Source organism: Pleurodeles waltl, chromosome 1_2 (genome assembly GCF_031143425.1).
Source record: "Pleurodeles waltl isolate 20211129_DDA chromosome 1_2, aPleWal1.hap1.20221129, whole genome shotgun sequence".
NCBI lineage: Eukaryota > Metazoa > Chordata > Amphibia > Caudata > Salamandridae > Pleurodeles > Pleurodeles waltl.
Window position 1 is genome coordinate 1,010,786,691 of NC_090437.1, and position 27,238 is coordinate 1,010,813,928.

Sequence of the window (27,238 nt, forward strand, 5' to 3'; positions counted from 1 at the left end):
TTAGTCTCAACCGGAAAGTGCATTACCGAAGGGTCCCTTCCAGATTACGGTTGCATAATAAAGCAATGCTGAAGAATATAGTAGTACTATGATCTAATTAAAGGGTATGCAATATTTTCTAGGGCTAATTTTTTCATAATTTTTAAGGATTGATCCTCACTTTTGTGGACGCAATTTAGTCTTAAAGACATTTCAAACTGTGAGTTGTTGTCAACAAATTTGAGCATTCTGTCATAATTTTGCATTTAGGAGCTCTTTGCCTTAGTCTTCAGAAAGGAACTGCTTGCCTTGCTCTTCAGAATTGTGTTTTTCGTTTCAGAGCAAGCATCTGCTAAGGTGCCACTGGCATGTTTTGCATCAGCACACAGAGGGAGAAAAGTCTGACTCCTGTTGAGTAAATCTCTGAACTGTTCCTACCAAGTTTATGTTTTATACCTCAATGGTCATCACAAGTGTTCACTGGGTATACTTACCATGAAGGAAGTCTTTTATCTGTGTGTATACAAAAGAGAACACCAGTGGTTCCTGTTAGCTTTCGGGGTGTGGCAGGGTTTATCCCTCATATGCAGTGTTTCTTTCATGGACATAGCTACCAATAATGCTGCACCTGCAGTGAAACCAGGGACAGCAGTGTGAGGGGCTCCAGGATCCCACATCCACCTTTTTTTCTACTACGAAATCAGGGATCGGGCCGGGGGGTCTATTTGCTGTGCTTGCATTGATGCCTAGGACTCCATTGCTACGAACTGTCCTTTGCCTCCCTGGACATGGCATAGCAGAGAGATAAATTACACTGTCCCGTGCTCTGATATTTTTTATTTTCTTTTTTTTGTGGCGTATCACTCCAGTCTGACATTTCCAGCCTTGGCAGATTGGCGGGGACAACCCACCACTCCAGCCTCAATATCATCTTCAGACTTATTCAGAATTAATGCAGGGTTGCAGAGATTTTGGAGTTCTCTCTACACATGTTACAGACTAATCAAGTCTGTTGTCTGAGATTCCGTCAGGGTTTGTATTATCAGAGCCTTCTCTATAATTTAATGGGGCACTCCTACATCCATCATGCTTTTCCAGAGTAGAACAACAGCTGCTCCAGCTATAGCAGACAGATCCCACAGTGCTATTGACTAGTTTGTGGTACCCTGATTTTCTGTCTTCAAACCTTGTGCCTGATAGTTGTGGTTGTACTTCCACAAATCTTGAGGATGATGGCAACCCCTTGTTTTCTTCCAGTCCTACAGAAGTTGCATGGAACCATGGCAAGGATGTTCTCTTCTTGGAGAATGGCCCTTTGCTTTTGTAATGCAGTATGTTTGTTGGCCTGTTACTCCAGTTCAGTTTGGGAGATGGTGCATATGTTGGTCCCTCCAGTCTGTGGTAGTTTCTGACTAGCTAAGCAGCTTCTTAGATCTAGCATTGATATATTGTAATCAATAGCTGGATCCCTAGGTTCTTCTTTACCCCAGTCTTCAATGGTATCCTTCTGGAGGATTTCCAGGCCAACTTACTAGACCAGCCTCTTGATGACTTCTGTTTCTTTCATACAAGGACTGGGTAAGTAACAGAAATTTACTGGGAGGAGCATTTTCTTTTCACCCTGGCCTGAGGGTTCGCTGTGGAGGAAGCAAGTGCTATCAACTATTTGTTTAAGGTATAGGCCATACAGATTGTTATTCTCTTCTGCAGTTGCGTAGCTGTCGTTCTTTCCCTCATTTTGATGAAGAATGTAATATTTTTAAACATCCCTAGATAAGCTTTATTGTCCTCTATTTTCTCGGCCTGAACTTTCATGTCACCACTCTTTGTGGACTGAACAACTGTAGTTTATTTGGGATGGGTATCGCTTCTGATGTCCTAATAGGCAACTGAGTAGAATTAACCTTCATGTTGTGAAGTAACGAGGACCTGATTTCAGTAGTGTTGCATCTACTGAGTAGCTAAGCCTCTGACAGACACCAGGCTGTTGTTTTCCTCTTGTTAAGGGTCTGGGGCATTCTTGGGCTATCCTTGTTTGACCTTTTTATCCCTTCTTCTAGCCTAGGTGGACATAGGTTTGTATCTGTGTTCTCCTACTTCATTAATTTTCTATTGTCTGCATATAAGGTTATTCTGGCAGCTGTCTACGCATCACCTGGTGACATTCACTTGCAACAGGTCATGGTGCTCTGTGTGGGCTGTCTGCTGCTTCCATGCTGCATGTCATCATTTTGGGTTTATGTGCCATCGTTTGGGGGCTTAACAGGTATGCCCCACATGGTGGGTACCCATTATATCCTTGTGATGTTTATGCTGCAGTGGGTTGCTACTTCCATTATCCCAGTGATATCCTGGCTTCCGCTTACTTCTAAGAGGATGCCATCATAAGGAGGGTGGTTGTTCATGTTATGCTCGCTCACTTCTTTCAGGTCCTGTCACCTGATAGTTGTGTGGAGTTGGGTGTTGTTTATTTAGGTCTGTTGCTATTACTTTGGGTGGTGTCCTCCTCAGACCCACCTCTGTTGTTCATTGCTTTGGTACTGATTGAGGAGGTGAGGAAGCTGCAGGTAGAGGTTTCCAACTTACTGCCTTTGGTCACAATCTTTTTGTTGGATACTCATTCTGCCTGCAGATTAATCACCAATCCTCCTTCTCCATTCAGAGGTGTGGTCTGCAAGAATTGTTATTATGATGTCCATTTGGTTCTGGACTTCTCATTTGATTTAAATTATTCAGACCTGTCACAGCCTCTAAGTGCATGTGGGCAAGAAAGGACAATTTATGGATCTGCAAGGCCATGTCCTGGGAGGGGTCAAAGTAGAGTGTGAGTGCTGGTGCCACCTGCCAGTGTGTGTGAGTTATTGAAACTTTTCTAGAGCCAGTCTGGCACCTGGAGGGAGATTGAAGAGGTGAAGAATCTGTAAGTAGAGTATAGACTAGAAAGATTGGTACCAAAGGTAAGTAACTTTTTTCTTTAGGAATATTATTTGATGTTTTTCAGCATATTAGCTAAAATCACTGCTTGCCAGTTTTAGATCCGTTAAGAAATGGCCTCCTGGGAGCAGTGGGCAGCCAATTTCCATACAAGGGCTGTGATGCATTTCAGTGTGCCCATGGTTCTAAACAAATCATAATGCACAAGCATGGGCTTTTGTGGACAATTTTAGGGTGCAATTGATTGTGATATCTGACGTTTGATTTGTGGCTTATTTATCATTTCATCTGCTCATGTTTAATAACTTGAGAATTATAATATCATATAATTGTCTTTTACAGTTTGTGGTGATTACTGTATGCTTGAAAGCAGGACTTGAGACATCCTATTGGACTTTGGTATGAACTTAATATTTTATGTTTTATTCATTAAGACAAATTTAAAATGTTGTCAGAAATATATTTGGTTTTACTTAAATGAATGTGGATTCTGGTTATTGCATGAGATTAGGTAAGGGTGAGTGCATACGCACTTTCCTTGAGCTAATTGAACAACATATGTGTCCTCTTTCACCATAACTTTAACATGTCTGCCCAAGTCCGCTGATAGGAAATTAAGGGTTCATAGGTCGAGATGCTTGATGTCTTTTTAATATTTTACTTTATACTGATACCATCTAAATTTGGGGACTAAATTCAACCTCAATTTACTTAAGAAATGAAATAAAATGTGATTTATTATTTTGCTATTTCTAAAGATTTGGAATGCCCAGTATTCTAATGTGACCCACACAATACAAGTGTAAACAAATATATATATATAAAATAGAATTATTCTCCGCAGAATTAGCAACCTCTGTTAAATGGGCAGTTATTTACATGACCACGAAAACGGTCTTATTGTTATCTTGCAAAAAACCTAGATCTGATTTTGAAAACGATACTTCTTCCCATTAATTCCTCATCTTCTTCCCTTTCCAGTCCTAAAGCGCAATCAGTGGCCCCAGGTGATGCTGTAAATGCATCAGCTGTGGGACATGAAGCACCATCTAAAGGCCTACCGGGGCACCACACAGTGACATGACTTACATACTTTACTCATAAATGCTATGCCTATTTATTTGTTTTTCAAAATTTCACAGCATGGCTCTTCCAAACCTCTAAGGATATACGCCCTGCTCGAACTGCAAACAACAGATACTTTTAACAGGCAAGACAGATTATCATTCCCTTTAATGGCCAGTGAAGGTTTGGCGAGAAAGCTGGTTGCTCAATAGAGCTCTTGGAGTAAAGTAGAGCCCCTTTTGGGGCTCATGCACTCGATTATGCAGCTAGAACTTTCTGCCACCAATACAAAAATGGCAAGTGTTAGCGGTTTAATCGTTTCGGCCAGCCTCACCGGACGCCACAGCAGTTTTTTGCGTCTTACAACAGCCAACAAAAACTGGAGCTCATTTAGCAGAGAAGGGCAAGTGCAACAGAAAAATACAGCAAAAAAAAAAGAAGAAACACTCGAGAGGCAAGTCCCCTTGTCACTCTCGCACTCCCACAGGACCTTCATCTTGGGAGCAAAAAGTAGTTGATATTGAACCTGAACCGGTGACAATACCTCCGAGTGATCCAGCCCCGTCGCTCCACTGGCACCAACCCTGGGTTTTTCCTATCTCCATTGGTGCCAGTACCGGTGTCACCTGCCTAGTCTGCACAGTCGGCAGCTTACCCTGGGTTCCTGGCGCCTATTTCTGACACAGCAGCATTTTTTGAACCCCAAGTTCTCTATTTTAACTAAGGCGTCAGGACCAACCAGCGTCCCTATGGGCACTTCAGTGTTCTACCGACAACCAGTGTTTTTGACACTGACTTATGCTGCACCACCAGCTGTGGTGCCCGTGCAGCATTTCTTTGACCGGTCTAGAACTATACAATGCCATGGATAGCCCATTCTCACCAGCGCCACCTCCACCTTCAACTTTGGAACCAGCGCCACTGGTGTTGATGCCTAACACCGCTCTCAAGATAAGATCTTGAAGAGAGGCCCAGTGCCTCATTACAGAGGAACAATACAGGGAGAGGTTGCATAAGTTCTTTGGCACTGACTTAGACACCCTGGACATGGATTTGGATTGGGATCTAAAAGGAGAATTTAAAGACCTATCAACTGTAAGTGGTCTGGGCACCTCTCCTGAATTTGCTATGGGCTTCCCCGGTGGACACTTGAGGTAATGTCTCTTCATAAAATCAAGGTGAACCTGCAGAGGCACTAGATCTGCAACTTCCAATTGCAGAGACTACGACTAATGGCCTCACAGAGATGCTTTTTCATCACCCGCTACAATAGTCTCTGCTCCTCTTCAACCAGGCCCTCCATGAGCCAGTCATGGCAGCATCAAAGAAACCTTCCTCAGCCGTGGTGATTAACAGGCTGGTAGCACGTGACTATCGCACTGCTGCGAGTGATCCACCTTTCCTTTTTACACATCCTTCACCGGAAATACCCCGTAATACAGGCTTCCTGCTCTAGACAGTCAGGTGGAACCTTCCAATCCACACCTACTGTCAGGGAGTCAGTGCCTAGAAGCATATTGAAAGAAGTCCTTCTCTGCAAGCAGCATGGTGTTAAATCCATTAATGCCAAGTGTCTACTAGCAAGGTTCACCCATGTCTTGTGGGATATGGCCCAGATGGTGGTTCCCCATGAGCCAGAAGACATGCATCTGCTTTTTCAAAAAGTGGTTCAGGACAGACAGATCTCCTCTAGCACATTATTAAATTGGGACTGGACTGGACCAACTTGACTTGCTCAAGCAGTGGGTACCTCAGTAATGATCAGGAGACACACCTGGTTGAAAATATCCAGTTTGTCCACTGATGTCCGAAATAGCTTATTGGACCTATTGTTTGATAAAAACATGCTTGTTCTGAGACAAGACTGATTCCGCATTAGAGCTCTTGAAGGCCAGGAAGGCAGTGTACACTGGGTTTACAACCGCCTTCCGCCTCAAGGGATTACCATCAATTCCAAAAATGTTGTGACTTTGCCGGGGGACTTTCCTTTCGAACCAGGCCACAGTATCAACTTCAAAGTCAACAGCAGCAGAGTCCACTGCTCAAGCAGTACAAATATTATATTGCTATTGTCTAATTAAATTTTTCTAGTGCAACTGTTACTTCCAAGGGAGCATCCTGGCGCTCACATGGATCAAAATTTCTGTTAAAGAGAACACCTTGCTGACTTAAACCAAATGATTACAAAATGAGAGAATAACGTAATGCATCAGGAATATCATAGATCCAAGATTTGAGTACCTTTTGAAATGTAAATTGTTCCGTTATAGTCTTCAGAAATCTAGGCAAAGAATTCTAGTCTTTGGCCCCAAGAATAGAACAAGATTTACCACCTCTAGTCTTTAACCTAAAGACTGGAGAAGTGAGCAGGTTTGCCTGTGATGATCTCAAATTTCTGCTAGAATGGTAATGCATGAATCTGGCTGTAAGAAAGCTAGGGCCAGAAGCAGTAACGACTCTGAAAGTCATGAGAAGAAGTTTAAAAAGGATTCTCTTATGAACAGGGAGCCAATGTAATTTATTTAAAGCAGCAGAAGCGGAGGATCTAGTGGGAAGCTTGAGAACTGTTCAAGCTGCTGCATGTTGGACCATCTGGAGTTTATGCAAAGTCTGCTTGGAAGAGCCAAAATACAGATTACTACAGTAATCCAACCTTGAAGTGATAAGTGCATACACAACTGATTTCCTTGCTAGTAAAGGCAAAAGATCAAAACATTTCTTAAGAGATTTCATTAAATAAATACATGTCCCTGCCACTAACAGAGCCTGGGGTCAGAAGGACGAAGATAGATCCAGAGGAAGGGTCCAAGGCTCCTTTCAGCAACCCTTCCCCTGCTTCTTCAGGAGAGCAAACCTAGTTTGCTTCCTAACCTCGATCGGGAGCCTGTTGACGGAGGTTGTCCTCTTTTCTCTCAGCATGGAAGGCCATCACTTTGAACCAGTTAGTCCTTCAGATTGGGGAAAGAGGTTGCACCCTCCCTTACCTTCAGACTCCTCCCCAATACATGGCCATATTTCAAAAAGATGTGGCAGCACTTTTGAAGAAAGGAGCTGTGGAGTTAGTGCCAAAACAGGAAAAGAGACAGTGATGTTACTTATGTTATTTCCTGGTGAATAAGAAGGATGGTGGTTTGTATACAATCCTTGACCTCAAACGCCTGAACTTCTTCCTCAAAAATGGGAAGTTCAAGATGAAGACCTTAGATCAAGTTCTACTGGCATTGGAGCTTGGAGACCGGATAGTGTCACTCGATCTGCAGGATTCGTACTTCATATCCTATCCTGTGACCTCATCGGAAGTACTTGCGGTTTGAGGTGGGTTCTGCGTACTACCAATTTGTGGTACTATGGTTTGGCTTGACATTAACACATTGAGTCTTCACATAGGTGATGACAGTGGCAGTGGCCCATCTCAGATGGTCAGGCATCCCTTTTTCCTGTACCTGGGCAACTGACTAATCAAAGCAAGTCCCAGAGAGGTGGTGGTGTGCCATTTTCAGCCCACAATATCACTGCTGTTCCACCTGGGCTTTTCAATCAACTAGCCTATGAATCACCTGTGGCCATCCCAGAACTTCCAGTTGATAGGGTTGGCACGGGACACCACTCTCCTCTGCGCCTTCCCTTCTCCTCAGAGGATTGTTAACCCTCAGTAGATGATTCCATCCTTTCAGAAGTGCTAAGCTATTCCAGTCATGCAGGTCCTCATGTTACTAGGTCTGCTAGCTTTCAGTAGTCTCCTAGTCATGCATGCACATTGGCACATGAGGTCCATGGAGTGGTGCCTCTACAGACAGTGGCTATGACACAGGGGAGAACTGTTGACCTCCATCGTGATCTCCCCCTGTGCTGCTGCAGAAGTGGCTTGGTGTGGGAGCGATGCGAGCCTGACTTGCAGGGATGGTGTTTACTCTCCCTCCAGCCGCAGCTATCGTAGTGACGGATGTCTCCACCCTAAGGTGGGGATCTCATCTGGAGGATCTGGAGAGCAAAGGCCCCCAGTCTCTGGAGAAACAGGTCCTTCACATCAACCTATTGGAACGGCAGGCAATCTGGCTGGCACTGAAGGCCTTCCTCTCCTCCAACCAAGGTCGATGCGTCCAGATCTTGACGGCTAATAGGACTGATGTATGTCATCTAACAAGGGGCAAAAGTGAGTAGGGGGGGTCACCTACTTTGCCTGGAAGCGTTGAGACTGTGGTCCCGGGCACACCATCAAGGGATTTGGCTCACCACCAATCAGCTAGAAGGGTCTCTGAATGTCGGAGCCAACAGCCTGAGCCCGTGTTATCTTGCAGATCACGAGTGACACTTTCTACAAGAGTTAGTCGAGAGCGTCTATGCTCAGTGGGACAGTCCTCAGGTGGACTTGTTTGCCTCCTCAGAAAATAATCAATGTTAGCAGTTCTGCGCCGTCTAGTATCCGTTGAAGGGAGCCTTAAGGGATGTGATTCAGTTGAGGTGAAACCTTCAGCTGCATTATGTGTTTCCACCGTACCCTGATTCCTCAGGTTCTGTGGAAGATTCTTGAAGACCAGGCCCAAGTCATTCTCATTGCCCCTAATTGGCTGAGAAGTGTGATATGTGGACCTCCCCCACCCCGTGAACCACCACCCCCCTTCTCCACATGCCCCCTGCTCCGACTTCCACTCAGGCCATACCTTCCCTCTCATTTGGGGGGAATGATTCTTCACCTCCATCTCTGAGATGTCCTTCTACATACTTGGCGATTGTGCGGGGACATCTGAGTTTCTTTCAACTGCCACAGGAGGCGTGTCGCTCCCCTAGTACTTCGGCAGATGGGGCTTGTGTGGACAGATGTGTAGATCACTTCCCCTTGCTCAGAAGGGGTGCGTGGTTGGTACTGTTAAGGGATACTTAGCCGAGTTGTCTGCATTTCTCTGTGCCTGATCAGCCATCCCTTTTAAATCCCCCCATAGTTATGCAGTTTCTAAAGTGGTGGACAAATATGTTTCCTCCAACTCCATTTGTTGTTCCATAGAGGGACCTTAATTTAGTTTAGACCTTTCTTATGAGGACTCTGTTTGAGCCCCTGCATGGTTGTCTCATGAGAATGTTAACTCTGAAGACTGGTGCCTATCACTTTGGCCAGACGGTAGAGTGAATTGCAGGTGTTCCTGTTGCCCGTACCTATTTTTACCCTGATAAGTTGATGTTGTGTTTCAAGGCTGCATTCCTGCTGAAGGTGGTGACTCCATTCCATCTGTGTCAGTCCATCACTTCCCCAACTTTCTATCCCCGACCCCACTAATGAGAAGGAGCAGGTGCCTTGGTTGGATCCCAGGTGGGCAGTTAACTACTATCTAGACCACACCAAGGACATAAGGCTAGATGACCAACTCTTCTCTGACTACTGTAGTGCCAAAGTAGTGCTAAAAAGAAGCCTCTTGCTCGTTCCCTGCATCAAGACCCGCTATGCTTTGGACCCTCCAGAAGTTATCAAGGCCAAGTCCACAACTTCTGCCCTGGCTAGAGGTGTTCCCATAGCAGAGATCTGCAAGGCAGCAAGGTGGGCGTCCTTGCACACTCTTACCAAGCAATACTGCCTGGACTCTGGAGTGCATAGAGTTGGACCTTTCTCCTGATTGATTCGGCAGGATTTCCTTGTCTAGCAATCCATCAGCGCTCCTCTTTCAGCAGGATATTGCTCTGCAATTTGTTCTACAGGTGAGGTAGCTGTAGGTAGAAGTAATCTTCAGAGGAAAAAGTGACTTACCTGTGTAACTAACTTTCTGGTGGATACTCTATCAACCTGCAGATTCCTCACGACCTGCCCAAACCTCCGTTTGATGGATGGGTGTAGGGACAGCTAATCAGATTCCACTTTAACTTTTTTGATACTGCACCAATCTGTTGATGTCAGTCTACCTCTCACCTGGAAGGCTTGGAAAACTGTACAAAACTGACATCATTGTGCCGGCATGGGCACTATTTGACTTTGGTGATGTCACCAGATGCCACATCTGGTGGTGATGCTGGCTTTGTATCTCCTACCAGTGATGTGAGGGCGTTTACGTTTCCAGATCAAGTCTGATCCCTGGGTTTGTTCCACAGGTGAGGCATCTCCAGGTAGATAGGGTATCCACCTGAAAGAGTATTACAGCAGGCAAGTAACTTTTTCATATTATCTATGTTAAAGAAGGCCATGTTGGGTTGGTCTTATTGGCTATTTGAGAGGGACCATTTTCTGGCCATCCTGTACAAAAAAATGACAAGAAAGTCTGATTCACCTGCATAAGACACATTCCCTTAAGGTATAATTCACACTACAATATTTATCATAGACCTCACAGCATGGCCAGCAATGTCAGGAATGGCAGACCTGCTTTAACACTGCTGTGCTGGAAGACCCAAGATCTGGACCCATCTGGGAAATCCTAGAGGCGAGCCCCCACCATGCACCTTGGGACAAACAAGAGACTGCTGAGGGTGAATTCAGTGGTACTGGGCGGCTCACCTGGTTCACCTTCACGAGGACTTGATGTGGGACCCGCAGCCCACGTAAGCAACTTAGAGGAGGGCTGAGGCCCTGGAGGATTGCACATTGCCTGGTTCGCTCCCTTGGACACCCGGTAGCTGGGGAGTAACATGCACCGCTGGGGCTGGGCAGCAGAGGGGCATGGCTCGGCCCTGCAGCCACGGACTTTAGGGCCTGGTTGTGTGGAGACCAGATGTACTGTAGCCTAGCCTAATTCTTACCCATACGGCACAGCAGGTGGCTGGAGCTGACTGATGCTTGCGGACCTCCTGCTAATTCCCCCATCTACTGGCTGGCCCAGGCCCACTAGCTTCTAGGGATGCAGTGCTCCAATGCTGGATGGTGGGGTGGGGGTACAGAAGGTCCCCCATATACGCTGGAATAAAACGGACTGCAGAGAAAGGACGGGGAGAGCTGGGCAATCTGTGGGAGTGGACTTCATCACAGCGGACCCCCCCCCCCCACATATTCTCAAGACTCATTTGATGGGAATGCTTGTGCTGTGTCCCGCCCCCACCCCTCCCCAGGGTCAATTGGGACTACTTAACATCTTAAGGGACTTATGGGTTGCCAGCTGTCACGGAGTAGATGAATGCCAACTTCCTTCGCCTGAATGCAAATAAAACAGAAGTGCTTTTACTGGGTAAAGATAATCACCTTTGGGGTGACCACTGGTGCCCCTTCCTCCCTCCAGTCCTCTCCTATACCCAAACCCTCAATTAGAAATGTAGGTGTCATCATAGACAGCACCTTGGCCTTCGAAGCCCAAGCCAAATCGTTTGCAGGCTCCTGTTTTGGGCTCTTAAGGCGACTTAAAGCTTTTTGTTTTTTTTACTCCAGTATCCAACAGACGATCGTTCAGGCGGTAATTTTGTCCTGGTTAGATTGTAATATTTTGTGTCTGGGAACCAATACAGTAGTGAGATGAAGACTTCAGCTGGCACAAAATGCTGCAGCCACGCAGCTACTTTCCCTCCCAAAGTTTTGATCTGCTTCTGGTCTTCCTGATCAACTGCATTGGCTCCCAGTGGAGAAGCATGTTTACTTTAGCACCTTGTGTGTGGTTCATCAAATTTTGCATTCCCAAGGGGCTTCTATCTTGTCTAATCTCCTTCTTCCTTCTCCACCCTTCCGCTCCCTACGCTCAGCTGAACTTAATTTGGCCCTACTCCCTCGAGTTAGGAGAGCGAGAGCAGGAGGCCTCTCCTTCTGTGCAAAGAAATTCTTTGGAATTCGCTACCTCTCCCGATCAGGAAAACTGGGATTCAACTGCATTTCTAGAAAATCCTAAAGTCATGGCTTTTTCTCTCTATCATTTCATTGGTATTTTCCTCTCTAGCTCCTGGGAGATGCAGTACAGCCCTCTGTTAAGCCGAGCGCTGGGAACCTCTGCTGCTGGAGCAGCTACACGCTTTATAAATATTATAGCATAACATGCAGAACGGCCTGGGGTAGAGACAGGTTCTGAGGGACTTGGGACACTGACCCTCTGAGCACCAGCATTGTGGGCCCCCCCGCCATATTGCAAATCCTTCTAGAGCCTTGACTGCATGTATCTTCCCCTGTATAGCCCACTCTGTCTGAAGCCAGCAATTGTCAGTGCTTGTATCACCTACCAGCAGGTGGAAGTGGTCTGTTTCTGATCCACCACCACCCCTCCCTCCCCGGGGTTGGGGGCTTGAGACGCGGGAAGCCAGCAGTATTCCAAGCGGTGCAGGGGCAGCGGGCCCGAGGAACACCAAGGTGTCTGGACACCAGATGAGGCTGCTGGGAGACAGTTCAGGCCGTCATGTTGCTGAAGGATGTCCCGATGAAGTCCACAGAAGCAAGCCTTGACAAAATCCTAGCAACCGTTGCCAACAACAGACAGGAACTGGGCGGTCGAGCGGACGCAGTGGCGGTCAATTTGAGCCTACTGCATGACTATCAATGGATGGATGCTCTAAGCAGGAGTCCTGCAAACCAGAACTGCTGGCCACAGCAGACATGGACCTAATGGCCAAAATCTACGTGTTGGAGAACCGAGCAGAAGGCACCGAGAGGAGGTCACGCCGCAATAATATATGCATTGTTGGCTTTTTGGAGGGTGCGAAGGGAATGGACCCTGTTGCCTTCTTCGAAACCTAGCTGTTCATGACTGTTTCACCTACGGGCCTGTCGCTCTTTGTCTTGATCGAGCAGGCACACAGAGTACCCGCAATGTGATCCCTACCATGAGGTCTATGATGGTCAAGCTGATGAACTTCAAAGACAAGTAAACCATCTTGCAAGCCGCTCAGAGTGCCATACTCCTCTTTCAGATTACATGCTAGCAGTCCAGTGCTGCAGGGCCTCATTCTTAGGGGTGAAGAAGAAACTGTGGTCTGCTGGTCTCACTTATTCTCTGTTGTTTCCAACCAAGCTGAAAGCCATATCAAACCACAACTGGTACTTCTTCATGGAGCCCGCAGGCACCCAGGACTGGGTAGAGCAGTGCCGGTACAAATCCTCAGAGCTGGGCACACCACAGGTGCGCAGAAGAACTACCCTTCGGCGCGGGAAGAGTCACCGCACACCGCCCAGGCCCACAAGGAAGACAGGCAGGCACTCTCAGTGGCGGAGAGGGCTTCCCATGCCACGTATGATCCAGATGGGGCACCGTCAGAGGCAGTGTTGTGTGCCTCAAACCACAGCACCGCCTCAGGTACTCTCCCTATCATTATTGCAGCAAACAGCAGATGGCATTGTCTAACCTGGACGTGAGAGGTGTGTCACCGCTTGCAGGATGAGTGAGCTGCTGGATGTGGCGGCACATGCCTAGGAGGACATCACATAGGGAAAACCTTCTCCACTCCAGAATTCGTGTCATCCCCACACTGCATTACCAAGGTCACATATAGGTGGGGCACTTGGAGAGACGAGCCAGGATGGCTTAACACGTATGGCCTTGGTAGTGACAAGGGTAATACCACCACTTCACTCTGAGACGCACCACCTAAATGTGTACCACTCTTTATCATAGACCTCACTTAACAAATCAAAGTATAAGGTATAATAGTTTTCCTTCTCAGCATTTCAAGTTCAGTAGGCTAGATGACTGGGTCATGAACAAGCAAAGTAAAATTCTGATGGATACCCTACCTGCAGATTCGTCATTGTAAAATAATCTCGGGCATCAGACTGGATCTGGAAACTTCAGAGCTCCCTAGTCGCGGGTATGGGGTGCTGACTTCGTATTGAAGCTTGAAAAGATGTTGCATGCCAGTACCAAAGCCGAATAGTGGCCACCCTAGTTCAACAACATCTGTTTCCTATTTTCTGCACCTTTGATGCACATCTGGAGCTCACTCTTTTCTGAGAGTTTTCCTCACAGAAAAGTGCAGTGCAATATCTCCTCTGAAGCGCTCTGGCTTCAAGCCATGTTTGGACTGTGGGGTCCCATTCCATCTGCCTTTGGTGTTTAGGCTCTGACCATGATTCTCGGTCCTGCAACTAACAACTCAGTATGCATCTCAAGGCCATTAAGAAACAGAATCCAAGTTATTTGCTCTACCAGGTCTGCCGCCATCCTACCCTAAACCTCTGACGCTAGGCTCAGACCTGGATGTGCTCCACAACGCCATGTTAAACATTTTTGCCAGAGCCACGGCACCACCAGGCCCACCCTCAAGGCCTATGGTTCTCACAGCCTGCTCATACTTATGTCTTTGGGACCAGCACTGGTGCTGTTTGACACCAGGCCGTTGGGATTTGTGCCATCTCCTCTAATTTATTTATCTGGCGCTATGCTGCATGATGCTGCAGCCATCTAATCCTGAAGCTACCTTCTTTAGCCCCCTACACCTGCAGAAGGCACTGCTGCCTCATCTGGCACTGGGCTCACATTTATCAGTGCTGCTATGCCTTTAATGGAGAAATTACCTCAGAAAATGTCTAGAAGGGAGGCCCAGAGACCTCTTGAAGCGGAAAAATATAGGCAGAGGATCCACAACCTCTTTGGGTCAGACTCAGACTCTCTGAATCTCTACACGTATGGTGATGATGGAGGAGGAGAGCAATCTGCCAGCAGACTGGACATCATCCCCAGGGATGGAGATGGAACTTCTTGCGGGACCCCTTTCTCCTAAGTGATGTTTTTTCACTTAGTCGTCCAAAAAAGCTGCAACTTCCAAGGGTGGTTGTCAAAACAAGTGCTCCCCCCCAGCCTCTCCCACATCTAAACCACTGTGCACGCCAGCGAAGCCCTGTTTGACCCGTTCATGGTAATCTGGGAAAAGCGCACGTCTGCACTGGAAGCCAGCAGGCTGGTGGCAAGATGCTACCAGCCCTCTCTAGGAGATCCACCCCTTCTGTCCTCACAACCGTCACCAGAAAGCCTGGTCATCTAAGCATCCTGCTCCTCAGTACAGTTGGCAGGGACTTTCCTTTCTGTGCCTTCAGACAGAGAGTCAAACCCCAGAAGTGTGAAGAAAACATTTTTTTGCAGGCAACATGGCACTCAAATCCCTTAAAACCTCTTCTGCCGCAATATACACATGCCTAATGGGACATGGCCTAGCTGGTCACTCCGAGGTTCTGGAGGACATGAGATTCAACTTCCAGGAGGTTGTTTGAGCTGGACAAAATACATCTGTTCACCTCGTCAAGTCCAGTCTAGATACCAAAGGCTCAGTGGCGTACAGCACACTTAGCTTTGGACTTCCGACTTCTCCTCAAAATTACAGGACAAACCTGATGGACTTCCCCTTCATTGGAGCTCACTTGTTTAGGGACAGAGTTTACCCCGCTTTGGAGCGGTCTTTGAGACTCCAACAACTTTAGTGTATTAGGGATGACTGCCAGTTTTGGCTCTTTTTGGGGGCTCTCAAGAGGATTCTCCTTCAGCCACAGTCCGTTTAAAACCCAGGTACATCAGCCACATAAGCCCTGCTCAAGCAATCCAGAACGAGAGAAAGGGGTTGTGGATTTCTCCATTAAGCCCCCTCCTCTCCCCAGTGCACCACCAGGAAAGCAGGTGTAGTTTGCTTTTCCAAACTCACATGGAGCCTGTGATCTTTCTGTATCTGGATGACTGGCTGAAAAAGCCAGATCGCTAGAGGTGGTGACACATCATCTACAGTTGACAGTCTCAATACTGTTATACTGTTCGAACTGTGCTTTTCAATCATTGAGACCAAACTTTTCAATGAATGGGTCCAAATCTTGCCCGCAGGCCTCCCAGTGTCTCCAGTTCATAGGCTCAGTTCTAGACACTACCCTTTGGTGCACCTTCCCTCCTTCATAGAGAATTCTTAACATCCAGTGGATGGTTCTTTCATTTCTAAAGGGCATGCAAGTTCCACTCATGAAGGTCTTACGTCTGCTAGGTCTGCTAGTCATGCATGCACGTTGGTATATAAGGTGCTCTGCGGTCCCAGCTTTGGGAGACCTGTCGAACTAGTATTGTAGTGGATATGGTTTGGTGGGAGAACAAGGCAAACGTGCTCTGGAGGTTCTGGTGACCAGAGGCCTGTGGTCTCCAGAGGCACTGTTGCTTCACATCAGCCTGCTGGCATTGTGGGCAATTCATCAGGCACTAAAGGCCTTCCTCACCTAAATTAAAGGTTGTTCTGTCCAGATGTTGACTGAAAATATGACAGCGATGTGGTACATGAACAAGCAAAGAGGACCGGGGGGGTCTCATCTTCTTTGCCTAGAGATGTTGAGACTTTGGTCTTGGGCACACCGCCAAGGGAACTATTTAAAAAACAATTACCTAGGAGGGTCCCTGAGTGTCAGAGCCGACAGCCTGAACCAACTTTCTCTTATCGGTCACAAATGGCCAGAGGTAGTCCAGGACATCTTTTTCCAGTGGGGCACTCCTCAAAGAACTTGTCACACCCTTGGTAAATGCTCAGTGCCAGCATTTCTGTGCCCACCAGTATCCATGCCATGGGTGACACGTAATTGAGGTGGAACTTTCAGCTTCACTCCTTGTCCCGCCCCCCCGGATCGCCATACATTTGATTCCTTGAGAGTTGAGGAAGGTTTGCCAAAACTGGATCCAGGTCATTCGTATCACCCCGGACTGGCCAATGAGGGTATGACATGCAAACCTTCAACGCTTCTTCCTCAGTCCCCTGTTTAAGCTGTCATGCAGACTGGACCTTCTTTCCAGTTGGGGGGAAATGGTACATCACCCCAATTTCTGTGGCCTCCACCTTCCTGCCTGGAGAACTCCGCGCCTTCAACCCCGGCCCCTCCACTGAATGCTGCTGGGCATCCCCGAAGCACACTAAAGGACCTTTTTCCTGCCGTACCTGCAACTTCTCCTGCATCAGAACGACCAATCCAACTACTGAAACATTCAACCCCAACCTCCTGAACTGCATCCTCATAAACACCCGCTCCGCACGAAAACACGCCATCGAGCTCTGGGATTTGCTCGACACCACTGCTCCTGACGTGGCTTTCCTGACCGAAACCTGGTGGAACGACTCCTCGTCTCCGGACATCGCCATCGCCATACCGGACGGCTACAAAATCACCAGAAGAGATCGAACCAACGGAATCGGCGGCGGAATAGCCATCGCTCACAAAGCTACCCTCAAAATCCACACCCACTCGGACGACACCCTCAGGACAGCCGAACACCTCCACTTCCAGATCCACACGGACCCCAACACGACCCTCAGAGGAACCCTCATATACCACCCTCCAGGACCAAGAGCCCCCTTCAGCGACACCATCGCCGACCTTGCAAGCACCCACGCCCTCGCTTCCCCGGATTACATCCTCCTGGGAGATCTGAACTACCATCTGGAAAATGCCAACGACGTCAACAATGCATCACTGACCTCCAACCTCCTCAACCTCGGACTCCGCCAGCTAGTCAACACGCCCACCCACATCGCCGGACACACCCTTGACCCCCTCTTCACCTCAAGCAACCACGTTTTCCTTCAGCCACACCTCCGAACTCCACTGGACCGACCATCACTGCGTCCATTTCACCTATAAGAAAACCACAGAGCAACACCGCATCCAGCTACCTCCCCACCGCCGCTGGGGCAAAGTCACCCAAGACCAACTGACCAGCACCCTCATCAACAACCTTCCACCCGACGCCACCGACCCGAGCACAGCCGCCATCATTCTCCATCAATGGATCCTTGACTGCGCCAACACCCTTGCCCCTCTCAAGAAACCCACCGCCATCCAAGGAAAGAAAAAACCAGCCTGGTTCACAGACGATCTAACCACCTCCAAAAGCATCTGCCAGAAGCTCAAAAAGAAATGGATCCAAGAACGCACACCCGACAACCTCGTCGCCCTCAAAAACGCAAACCGCGAACACCACCAACGGATCCGCATCGCCAAGCGCGCCCACTTCACCGAACGCATCAACAACAACGCCCACGACTGCAAAGAACTCTTCGGCATCGTGAAGGAACTCTCCAATCCAAAAGCCAACTCCAACGACATCCCGCCCTCCCAGAAACTCTGCGACGACCTCTCCACCTTCTTCCACCAGAAAATCGCTACCATCCACGACAGCTTCAACACCGGTCCACCGCCAGACCCCACCCCCGACGTCTCCTCCCGCGACTGCCGCCTCACCGCCTGGACCCACGTGGACGAGGCAGAAACCATAACAACCATGAACACCATCCACTCAGGCTCCCCCACGGACCCCTGCCCCCATCATGCTTTCAACTCAGCCAACGCCACCATCGCCCCCGAACTCCGCAAGATCATCAACCTCTCCTTCACTTCTGCCACCTTCCCGGACAGCTGGAAACACGCAGAAATCCAACCCCTCCTCAAAAAACCCAAGGCCGACCCCAACGATCTCAAAAACTTCTGTCCGATCTCTCTCCTCCCTTTTCCAGCGAAAGTCATCGAGAAGATCGTCAACACTCAGCTCACCCACTTCCTCGAAGACAATTCCATCCTGGACCCCTCACAATCCGGATTCAGACGAAACCACAGCACTGAGACTGCTCTCCTCGCCGCCACAGATGACATCAGACATCAAATGGACAACGGCGAAACCTCAGCCCTCATCCTCCTCGACCTATCAGCCGCCTTTGACACCGTCTGCCACCGCACCCTACTGACCCGCCTCCAGGAAGCCGGCATCCAAGACAAAGCCCTCCACTGGATCTCATCCTTCCTCTCCGACAGAACGCAGAGAGTCCGTCTCTCCCCTTTCCGCTCCAAAGCCACCAACCTCATCTGCGGCGTCCCCCAAGGATCCTCCCTCAGCCCTACGTTGTTCAACGTCTACATGGCCCCCCTCGCTCAACTGGCCCGCCAACATCATCTCAGCATCATCTCCTACGCCGACGACACCCAGCTCGTCCTCTCCCTGACCAAAGACCCGCTCACCGCCAAAACAAACCTCCACGAGGGACTAAAATCCATCGCCGATTGGATGAACAACAGTCGCCTGAAACTCAACTCCGACAAGACGGAAGTCCTCATCCTCGGGCGCACTCCCTCGGCCTGGAACGACTCATGGTGGCCCTCCGTCCTCGGACCCCCGCCCACCCCTGCCAGCCACGCAAGAAACCTCGGCTTCATCCTGGACTCCGCCCTCACCATGTCCAAACAGGTCAGCGCCGTCTCCTCCTCCTGTTTCAACACCCTTCGAATGCTCCGCAGAATCTTCAAGTGGATTCCAACAGAAACCAGAAAGACGGTGACCCAGGCCCTCGTCAGCAGCAGACTTGACTACGGCAACGCACTCTACACAGGCATCCCAACCAAAGACATCAAACGACTCCAACGTATCCAAAATGCCTCCGCCCGACTGATCCTCGACATACCCCGCCGAGTCACATCTCCCCTCACCTAAAGGAACTCCACTGGCTCCCGGTAGACAAGAGGATCACCTTTAAACTCCTGACCCACGCTCACAAGGCACTTCACAACACCGGACCCTCCTACCTCAACACCAGACTTAACTTCTACACTCCAACACGTCAACTCCGATCCGCCAACCTCGCCCTCGCCATCGTACCCCGAATCCAGCGCAAGACATCCGACGGCAGATCCTTCTCCTTCCTCGCCGCCAAGACCTGGAACTCTCTCCCCACATCTCTTCGCCAGACCCAGGACCTCCTCGCATTCAGAAGGCTCCTCAAGACCTGGCTCTTCGACCGCTAAATCAGCAGCGCTCCCCCCCCCCCTCAGCGCCTCGAAACCCTGACGGGTACATAGCGCGCTTTATAAATACTATGATTGATTGATTGATTGATTGAGATTGGGATGGGACATCTACGCTCCTTTCAGTTGCCACCAGTGGTGGTGAACATAATTCTGTCAGCTGGTCGACCCTCCATGAAATCTGTTTATTCTGGAAGATGGAACAGTTTTATTTTGTGGTGCACAGACAACAATCTAGACACTCTTCAGGCTCGTCTGTCCTAGATCTTGCAGTTTGTACTCTATATACTACCCCAAAGGGGCAGTGCGATAAGCACTGTGAAGTGGTATTTCAGTGTGTTGTCTGCATTCCTCTGACTCCCAGACAAGCATTCCCCTTTCAAATCCCCTATTATGATGCATTTTCTGAAGAGGTTGACTGCTGTACCCACCCATTCCTTTCATATCACCACAGTGAGGCCTTAATCTTGTTTTGACCTTTTTTCATGGAGTCTTTGAGCGGCTTCACAGTTCCCAGCTGCGGATGTTAACCTTCAAGACAGTGTGTACCTCAGCGGATGGGTTAGTGAATTACAGGCCTTAAGTTCCCATCCACTATTGGCCTAATTTTTCCTTGTCAAACTGGTGTTGAGATCCAGGACTGTTAGACCTGACAGCCTCGGGGTGGCCTTTCCCCAACTTTTTGCCTGTCTCCCGCCACTTTTCTGACACTGTTTTGCTGATTTTAGGACTCTGCCCACTTTACCACTTTAGTAGTGCTAAAGTGCATATGCTCTCTTCCTTAAACATGGTAACATTGGCAAATTTGATTTACTTGTAAGTCCCTAGTAAAGTGCACTGCATGTGCCCAGGGCCTGTAAATTGAATGCTACTAGTGGAACCGCAGCGCTGACTGTGCCACCCACATAAGTAGCCCCTTAACCATGTCTCATGCCTGCCATTGCCAGGCCTGTGTGTGCAGTTTCACTGCCACTTCGATGTGGCATTTAACAGTACTTGCCAAGCCTTAAACTTCCCTTTTTCTACATATATGTCACCCCTAAGGTAGGCCCTAGGTAACCCATAGGGCAGGGTGCTATGTAGGTAAAAGGCTGGACATGTACACCGGTAATGGAAAGCTCCTAAATTCATTTTCCGCTACTATCAGGCCTGCTCCTTTCATAGGACAGCATATACTGTTTGAGTAATAGATTCTGATCAGAAAGGGGGTAAACAGTTCATATTCAGTATGGCCAGAATGGTAATAGAAAATCCTGGGGAGGTTGGATTTTATATTACTATTTTTGAAATGCCACTTTTAGAAAGTGAGCATTTCTCTGCACTTAAAATCCATCTGTGCCTTACAGCCTGTCTCCAGTCAACGCCTGGGCTGGGCTGATTGACAGCTTCCTTGTGCATTTCACCCAGACAACCACAAACACAGGATTCTCAGTCACACCTCCTGCACTCACCTGCATACTGAATGGGTCTTCCTGGGCTGGGAGGGTGGAGTGCCTGATACTTACATTTCAAAGGCTAGTGGCCTGCCCTCACACAATGAACTGCCAAACCCCATACTGGGACCCTGGCAGACAGACCTGTACTGAAAGGGGACTTTGTGCACTTAAAAAACACTCTTTGAAGTCTCCCCCACTTCAGAGGCATTTTGGGGTATATAAACTGGCTCCCTGACCCCACCAGATCAGACACTTCTGTACTTGAACCTGCAGCCTGTCAAGAGGGACTGTCTGGCTGCCCTGCTGCCCTCTTACTTTGCTAAGAAGTGCTCTCCAAGGACTTGGATTGAGCGTGCCTCCTGTTATCTGAAGTCTCAGGGCCAAAAAGACTTTATCTCTTCAGGAAACTCCTTGTGCGTCTAAAATTGACACACAGCCTGCCTTGCAATGAGAAAATCGATGCACAGCCGAACTGGAACGACACAGCCCGACTTCCCGAGTGAAGAGTCAACGCAGTGCCTGCCGTGCGACAGAAAATTCGATACATCACCATACCGGATCGACGCAGCGCCCGTGACTTCGTCCCGCACACCCAGGATTTCCACACATTGTCCCTGGGTGTCAAAAAGATCCCCTCATCGCAGTGAGGAACCAAGACTGCATGCCGGAAATCGAAGCAAAACCCCTTGCAGCATGGAAAGAAACGATGCACCGTCTGTGCCGCACCGAAAAGTGACGCACACCCTATTTTTCCACGCATCTCCTCCTCTGTGGTCTCCATGCGTAAAATTGTTGACGCAAACTAGGTACTTTGTGCAAACAAGAGACAACTGTTGATTTCTAAGATTTAAGAGACTTTTTTTCTTGCAAAAGTGATGTCTCAACTTGTGCTTATTGAATTTTCATCATTTTGACCTTATATTAATCAGATAAATGTCATATAAGTTACGCCTGACTGCTCAGAGCCAAGCTACCAGAGGGTGGGCATAGGATAATTTGGATTGTGTGTGACTTACCCTGACTAGGATTGTGGTCCCTATTTGAACAAAGAAGAATACCTCTGCCAACTACAGACCCCGTTTCTAACGAGGGCTGTTTTTTTTCCTGAAGTAGTGACTCCCTTTCACCAAGGTCAGTCCATCACCCTACAGACTTTTTTTTTCCTTCGCTCCACCCCATGATGGCAGACAAGCAGTTGCATATGTTGGTTCCTAAATCATGGTCAGATTCTACCTAGACGGCAGCAAGGGTGTACGACTGGATGACTAGCTCTTAGTTTGATGCTGCAGTTCGAAGAAGGGCAAAGTGGTCTAGAAGCGGGTGCTGTCCACATGGATTAATCTCTGCATAAACTGTCAACTTCTGCCCTTGCCAGAGGAGTTCCTATTGCAAAGATCCGCAAAGCAGCTATGTGGGTGTTTACTACACACTTTCACTAAGCATTAATGCCTGGATTCCGAGGTGCATATGAATGACCACTTACGTAGATCAGTCTTGCAGGACTTCGTCATCTAAACGTCTCTTAACCCTCCTTCTAAGAAAGCTACTGCTTGGTAATCTATTGTACAGGTGAGGAATCTGCAGATAGAAATAGCCATCAAAAGAAAAAGCTATCTGTGATAAAGGTCTTCCTAGTGGATACTCTGTCTTCCTTCAGATTAATCTCTGATACACCCACCTCCGCGTTTGATGGATGTGTTCTAGAGAAATATTATTAATATTCCAATTTAAGTGTAGTACTGCACTACTAAATGTCAGTGCTAATCCATCAGTTCACCTCGAAGGTTTAGAAAAAATAGATGGAAACTGATGTTGAGATGGGAACTATATGGCTTCTGTAACATCATTCTGCATCACTTATAAGAGTTGATGCAAAACCACGAACCCTTATGACGACTTGAGAGCTTTAAAGTTTACGGATGTAGTCTGATGCCTTGAAGTATTCCACAGATGTGGAATCTGCAGGTAGATAGTGTATCCACCAGAAAGATCGTCACCCCAGGTTAGTAAATTTTTTATGGATATATCTCTGTGGTTCTCAAGGTCCATTAAACCTTTTTGTTATGCAAGTTTATCTGTTTGAGTCTTTTCACAGCCAAAGATACCCACTGCAAAATAAATGTACTATGTCTGCCCACACCTTTAATGAGGCACATCCTGAGATTGATTGCATGGAGGAAAGCAGGATCTTTGAAGCTAAATCCTATCACAAATTATCCTGTTGATGCAAATAATTTGAGCCTTTGGGAGGATTTAAAATGTACTCATTTTGCTAATTTCCACATTGCAACTGGGTGATGTCACCGCTGCTACCTCACATTTATCTTTTGAGGAGAACCGCAGTGTCAGTGTCAGGCCCCGATGCCTCATGAACCTACTATATATTCAACAATAAGATATTAGACTTGATGTGTGTGGCAGGAAAGGAGACATTAAGTGAAATGCAATCAAAAGACAGCTTTAGACGGTGATGGCAAGTGATAGGACATATAAATTGTGTCTACCTGGTAAAATTCAGGATTAAGATGAATACATTATTCTAGAGAGTAATGCAGTACTAAGGCCAAGAAAGCAGAGTGACATACGGACCGGCTTTTCTATTATGGTGTCTCACGAGGGTGTTGCCAACAATTATAGTGATGACCCAGACATCTCTAAAATGGTGGAGAGTGGAGGTTCCAACAGGCCTGTTGTTTACATCCGCCACCAACAGGCAAGCCAACCAACTAAGTCCGCTCTAAAATACCACAGCAAATAAAACCAAAAAGCCCACTGAAAGAGACTTCAAAGCAAAAGATGCTCCTCTGGGTGGAGTAAGAACTGACTCTTTGTATATTTTAAAACATTGGCAACAATAGGTCTTGTTGTCAAGCCAGATCTTAAAAAGAATGCTATTGAAATTTAAGCAGTCAAAGCATAGCATACCTTCTGATGGCTTAACAGCAGGGTGCCAAATGCATCAAACAGCTTCTCTGAAGTAGTAATGAAAAAAATGAAGGAAATTATTTTGCAAACACTAAGAAATACAGACAGTGCTATATGGGGGTGTGGGGAAGAGGTCTGTAAATAAAAAGGTAGATACACTTGTTCACATTTAATCAGATCCAAACCAGTTGTTTACCTTTCTATCGTAATCATGAATTAAGAAAATCATAACTTTCATTTGCCCATTTTTTTCAACAGTTCAGCCATATAGCTATATGGGGCAGCATTTTATTGTGGATAGTGTTTTTCGGCTTCTACTCCACCTTGTGGCCTGCTATTCCCTTGGCACCTGATATGTCTGGAGAGGTAGGTTGTTTGAACATTGTAGCGATTATTGCTGTAGGGAATGCAGTTTTGCATTTTAATGTTCTGTTCAGTTGGTTATTTTTATAGAGCACGGTAAGCCATTAGTATGGCCTTACAGCGCTAGCCCTGCAAACATATGCAATATTATTTTTCTGCCATAACCTAAGGTGCACCTTTTGGTTACTTAGTGTTTTAATGCAGAATATTGTCAAAATAATGAAAGTTGTCTTTCATATGCATCAATGGAAATAAACATGTTTTCTGATTTTCGTACCACAATGTTTTTTCATGCAAGTTCTCCTGATTGTTTTGCTTTACCTCAGTGTCTGAGCTCAGGTCCTCTAGTTGCCTGATTCAGTTGGTTAGTTTCACCACACATTAGACAGGCCACATTACGTATTTCTAACTTTTTCCTTCAACAAACTCAATAAATAAGTAGTACTGATCATCTAATGACCATTCTGATCTTGATGCCTTTTCCCAGTCTTGGAAATCATTTACGATGTTTTGCATTGCTCCTTATTAACCACAGGAATCCTCAAAAGCAAATTTACACAAACCCCGATATGGCCATTAGTAGTGTAAATTTGCACTTCACTAACCAGTTACCACTCTTGCTTCTAAAATCTCACTAAGCCAAAATACATTCCTCCAAGAGATGACAAGAGGAATTGCCTCTTTAAAACAAGGAAATAGAAAATTAGATCAGGCTTAAGGATTTTGTGTCAGTGTTTTGTTTCAAAGTTTACCAACCTTGTCAAAAACACATAGTCCAAGTCAAGCTCTTTTGTTTTTTGGTAAGCCTGTGGCAACTGCATCCAATATTTCTGTATCTTTGTGGGCATGTTCAAGTCTATCACAGTAAAACTGGTAATATCAGGCAAAATATTAGTGGTCCATCATGTCGAGGCAAATTTTGTTGGCCCTAGCTTTTAGACCTACAGACTCTTCCTCATCGTGGACATTCGTTTTCCTAGTTACAGTTATTTTGTCACAGACAATACACAACTACTACTAGGCCAAGCCTACAATTTGTGCTCTAATTTAACTTGTTCTACTCATTACATATTCACTTGCAGGCAATCAGACATGTGTGTTTCCTTCAGTTAAAGCAAGTGCTGAAGATTGTCACTTTTCTTTAATTGTTAATTTTGATTGGGAGTGGGTCATCCACAGTGAATTAAGCCAACAATATTGATCTGGTTTCCCCACATTTACCTATTGAGCACAGAATGCATTGGCCTACAAGGGTTCTCCAACCTTTTTTGCAGTAAAAGCTACTTATGTTGATGAAAATTATTCAGAGCTATGAATATTATTAGAATTTTAATACTGACCACATCAGACAATTTTACACGTTTGTTTTAAATATAAACTTATCAGTTTTTGTAGACTGAGCCACACACGGGAGAACTATTTATGGGTAGCTTGAGAGCTACTAGTAGCTCACGAGCTACTCATGGGAGACCCCTATGATACTTCCGTAACTACACAATTGATCTCAGAATTAGATACTCTGCACTGTTTACAGTTGCTGAACGCTCCTAATGTAAAGTCTGTGGGTACCCATATGCTTTCTTTCAGCAAAAAATCAACGGCACATTTGAGTAAACATCTTTGTGATGGATACTTGTAACTACAGATTCCTCACCTTTATAATATCCCCATGTGCCAGACTGAATGTGAAACTTTTTGAGCATAGCCTCTGTGTGCCAGTAGGTGGGTTGTGTGGCTCCTCATCGACTGTGTTGTGCCCCAGAAGTGATGACTGGCATTGCATATAGGCACCACCAAGTATGCTGATGTCAATTTCTTTCTTTCCTCAACTTTGTATGTGGATCCTGAGCTAGTTCCTACTTTTTTCTCATGAGTTGAATGCTTTTTTTTAATCCAGAGTTTTTCTCCAGTGTGCTAAGGGACATATCCCTCCTAAAACTATGGGTCATCCCTCAAAAGAGGAGGAGACAATAAAAGAGCACTTAACTTTTACACCAATCGCACCAAAGACTATTGGGTGGGCAATCAACTCTTTGTGGGATTCTCAGCGACACAAAAAGGCAAAGCAGTGCAGAATTTGACTTTGTCCAGATGGACAATTCTCTGTATTAACATCTGCTGCTTGATGGCCAAAAATCAGCCTCCAAAAAGGGTGAGGGCCCAATTCCTGCAGGGCTGACGCTGAAGCCACTGTGTTAACTTGTGGAGTAAGAATTCCTGGATAGCTGTCAGACTCCAACGTGGGCATCATTGCACATATTCATGAAGCACTACTGCCTTGACTGATTGGTCCAAAGGTAAGAGCATTTTGGCCTCTCGTTCCTTCAGCACCTTTTGGTCTAAGTCATTACACAGGCTCATCACTGGGGGAGGTACTGCTTTCGTATCTATTCTGAAGGTGGGGTATCTGCAGTTACAACTATGCATTAGAAAAACAAGTTACGTACCTCTGATAATGCTTTTTCTGGTAGATACTCTAAACCAAGATTGTTCACCACCCTCCCTTCTCCTCGTTCTGTGGAATGGACTTTTTTTCCATCTAAAATGGTCTCAAATTATAGATCTGCGCACTGGTACCTTGTATTGTTTGTGCTCCACATCCAGTTTGGCACCTGGGGAATATTCTGAAGGTTCAGAATATGTGGTTAGCTAGAGTATCCACTAAAAAGACCATTGCCTAAAGTAAGTAACATGTTCTCTTCGGCCATCATGCTCCAGTCCCACATCCATTCAAGCATTGATCACTGATGGGCTTGTCAAACTGTTTTATCTGGTCTTATTTGTAGTATATTCAGTGGAGAATCGTCAGTTGTATTAATCAGATACACTGAAACTTCGAGCAGATCATTATGAAGAGCACTATCCATCTTGAGATGGTCAGTTTCTGCACAGCCTTCTCTTTCTTGGC

At 46.8% G+C, this 27,238-nt stretch overlaps 1 protein-coding gene across 5 annotated transcripts in view; it reads left to right on the plus strand.

The window, feature by feature from the left end:
* Positions 1–27,238, plus strand: part of ATP8A1 (ATPase phospholipid transporting 8A1) — a 944,803-nt gene that overhangs the window by 739,120 nt on the left and 178,445 nt on the right. For 4 of the 5 annotated variants that reach the window (XM_069201769.1, XM_069201775.1, XM_069201788.1 and 1 more), the window contains 2 exons: positions 3,256–3,312; positions 24,226–24,333. In XM_069201769.1, the coding sequence (XP_069057870.1) occupies positions 3,256–3,312; positions 24,226–24,333 (165 nt within the window). Of the gene's footprint in view, positions 1–3,255; positions 3,313–24,225; positions 24,334–27,238 lie in introns of those variants that run through there. The other variant, XR_011194335.1, reaches the window with a different exon arrangement.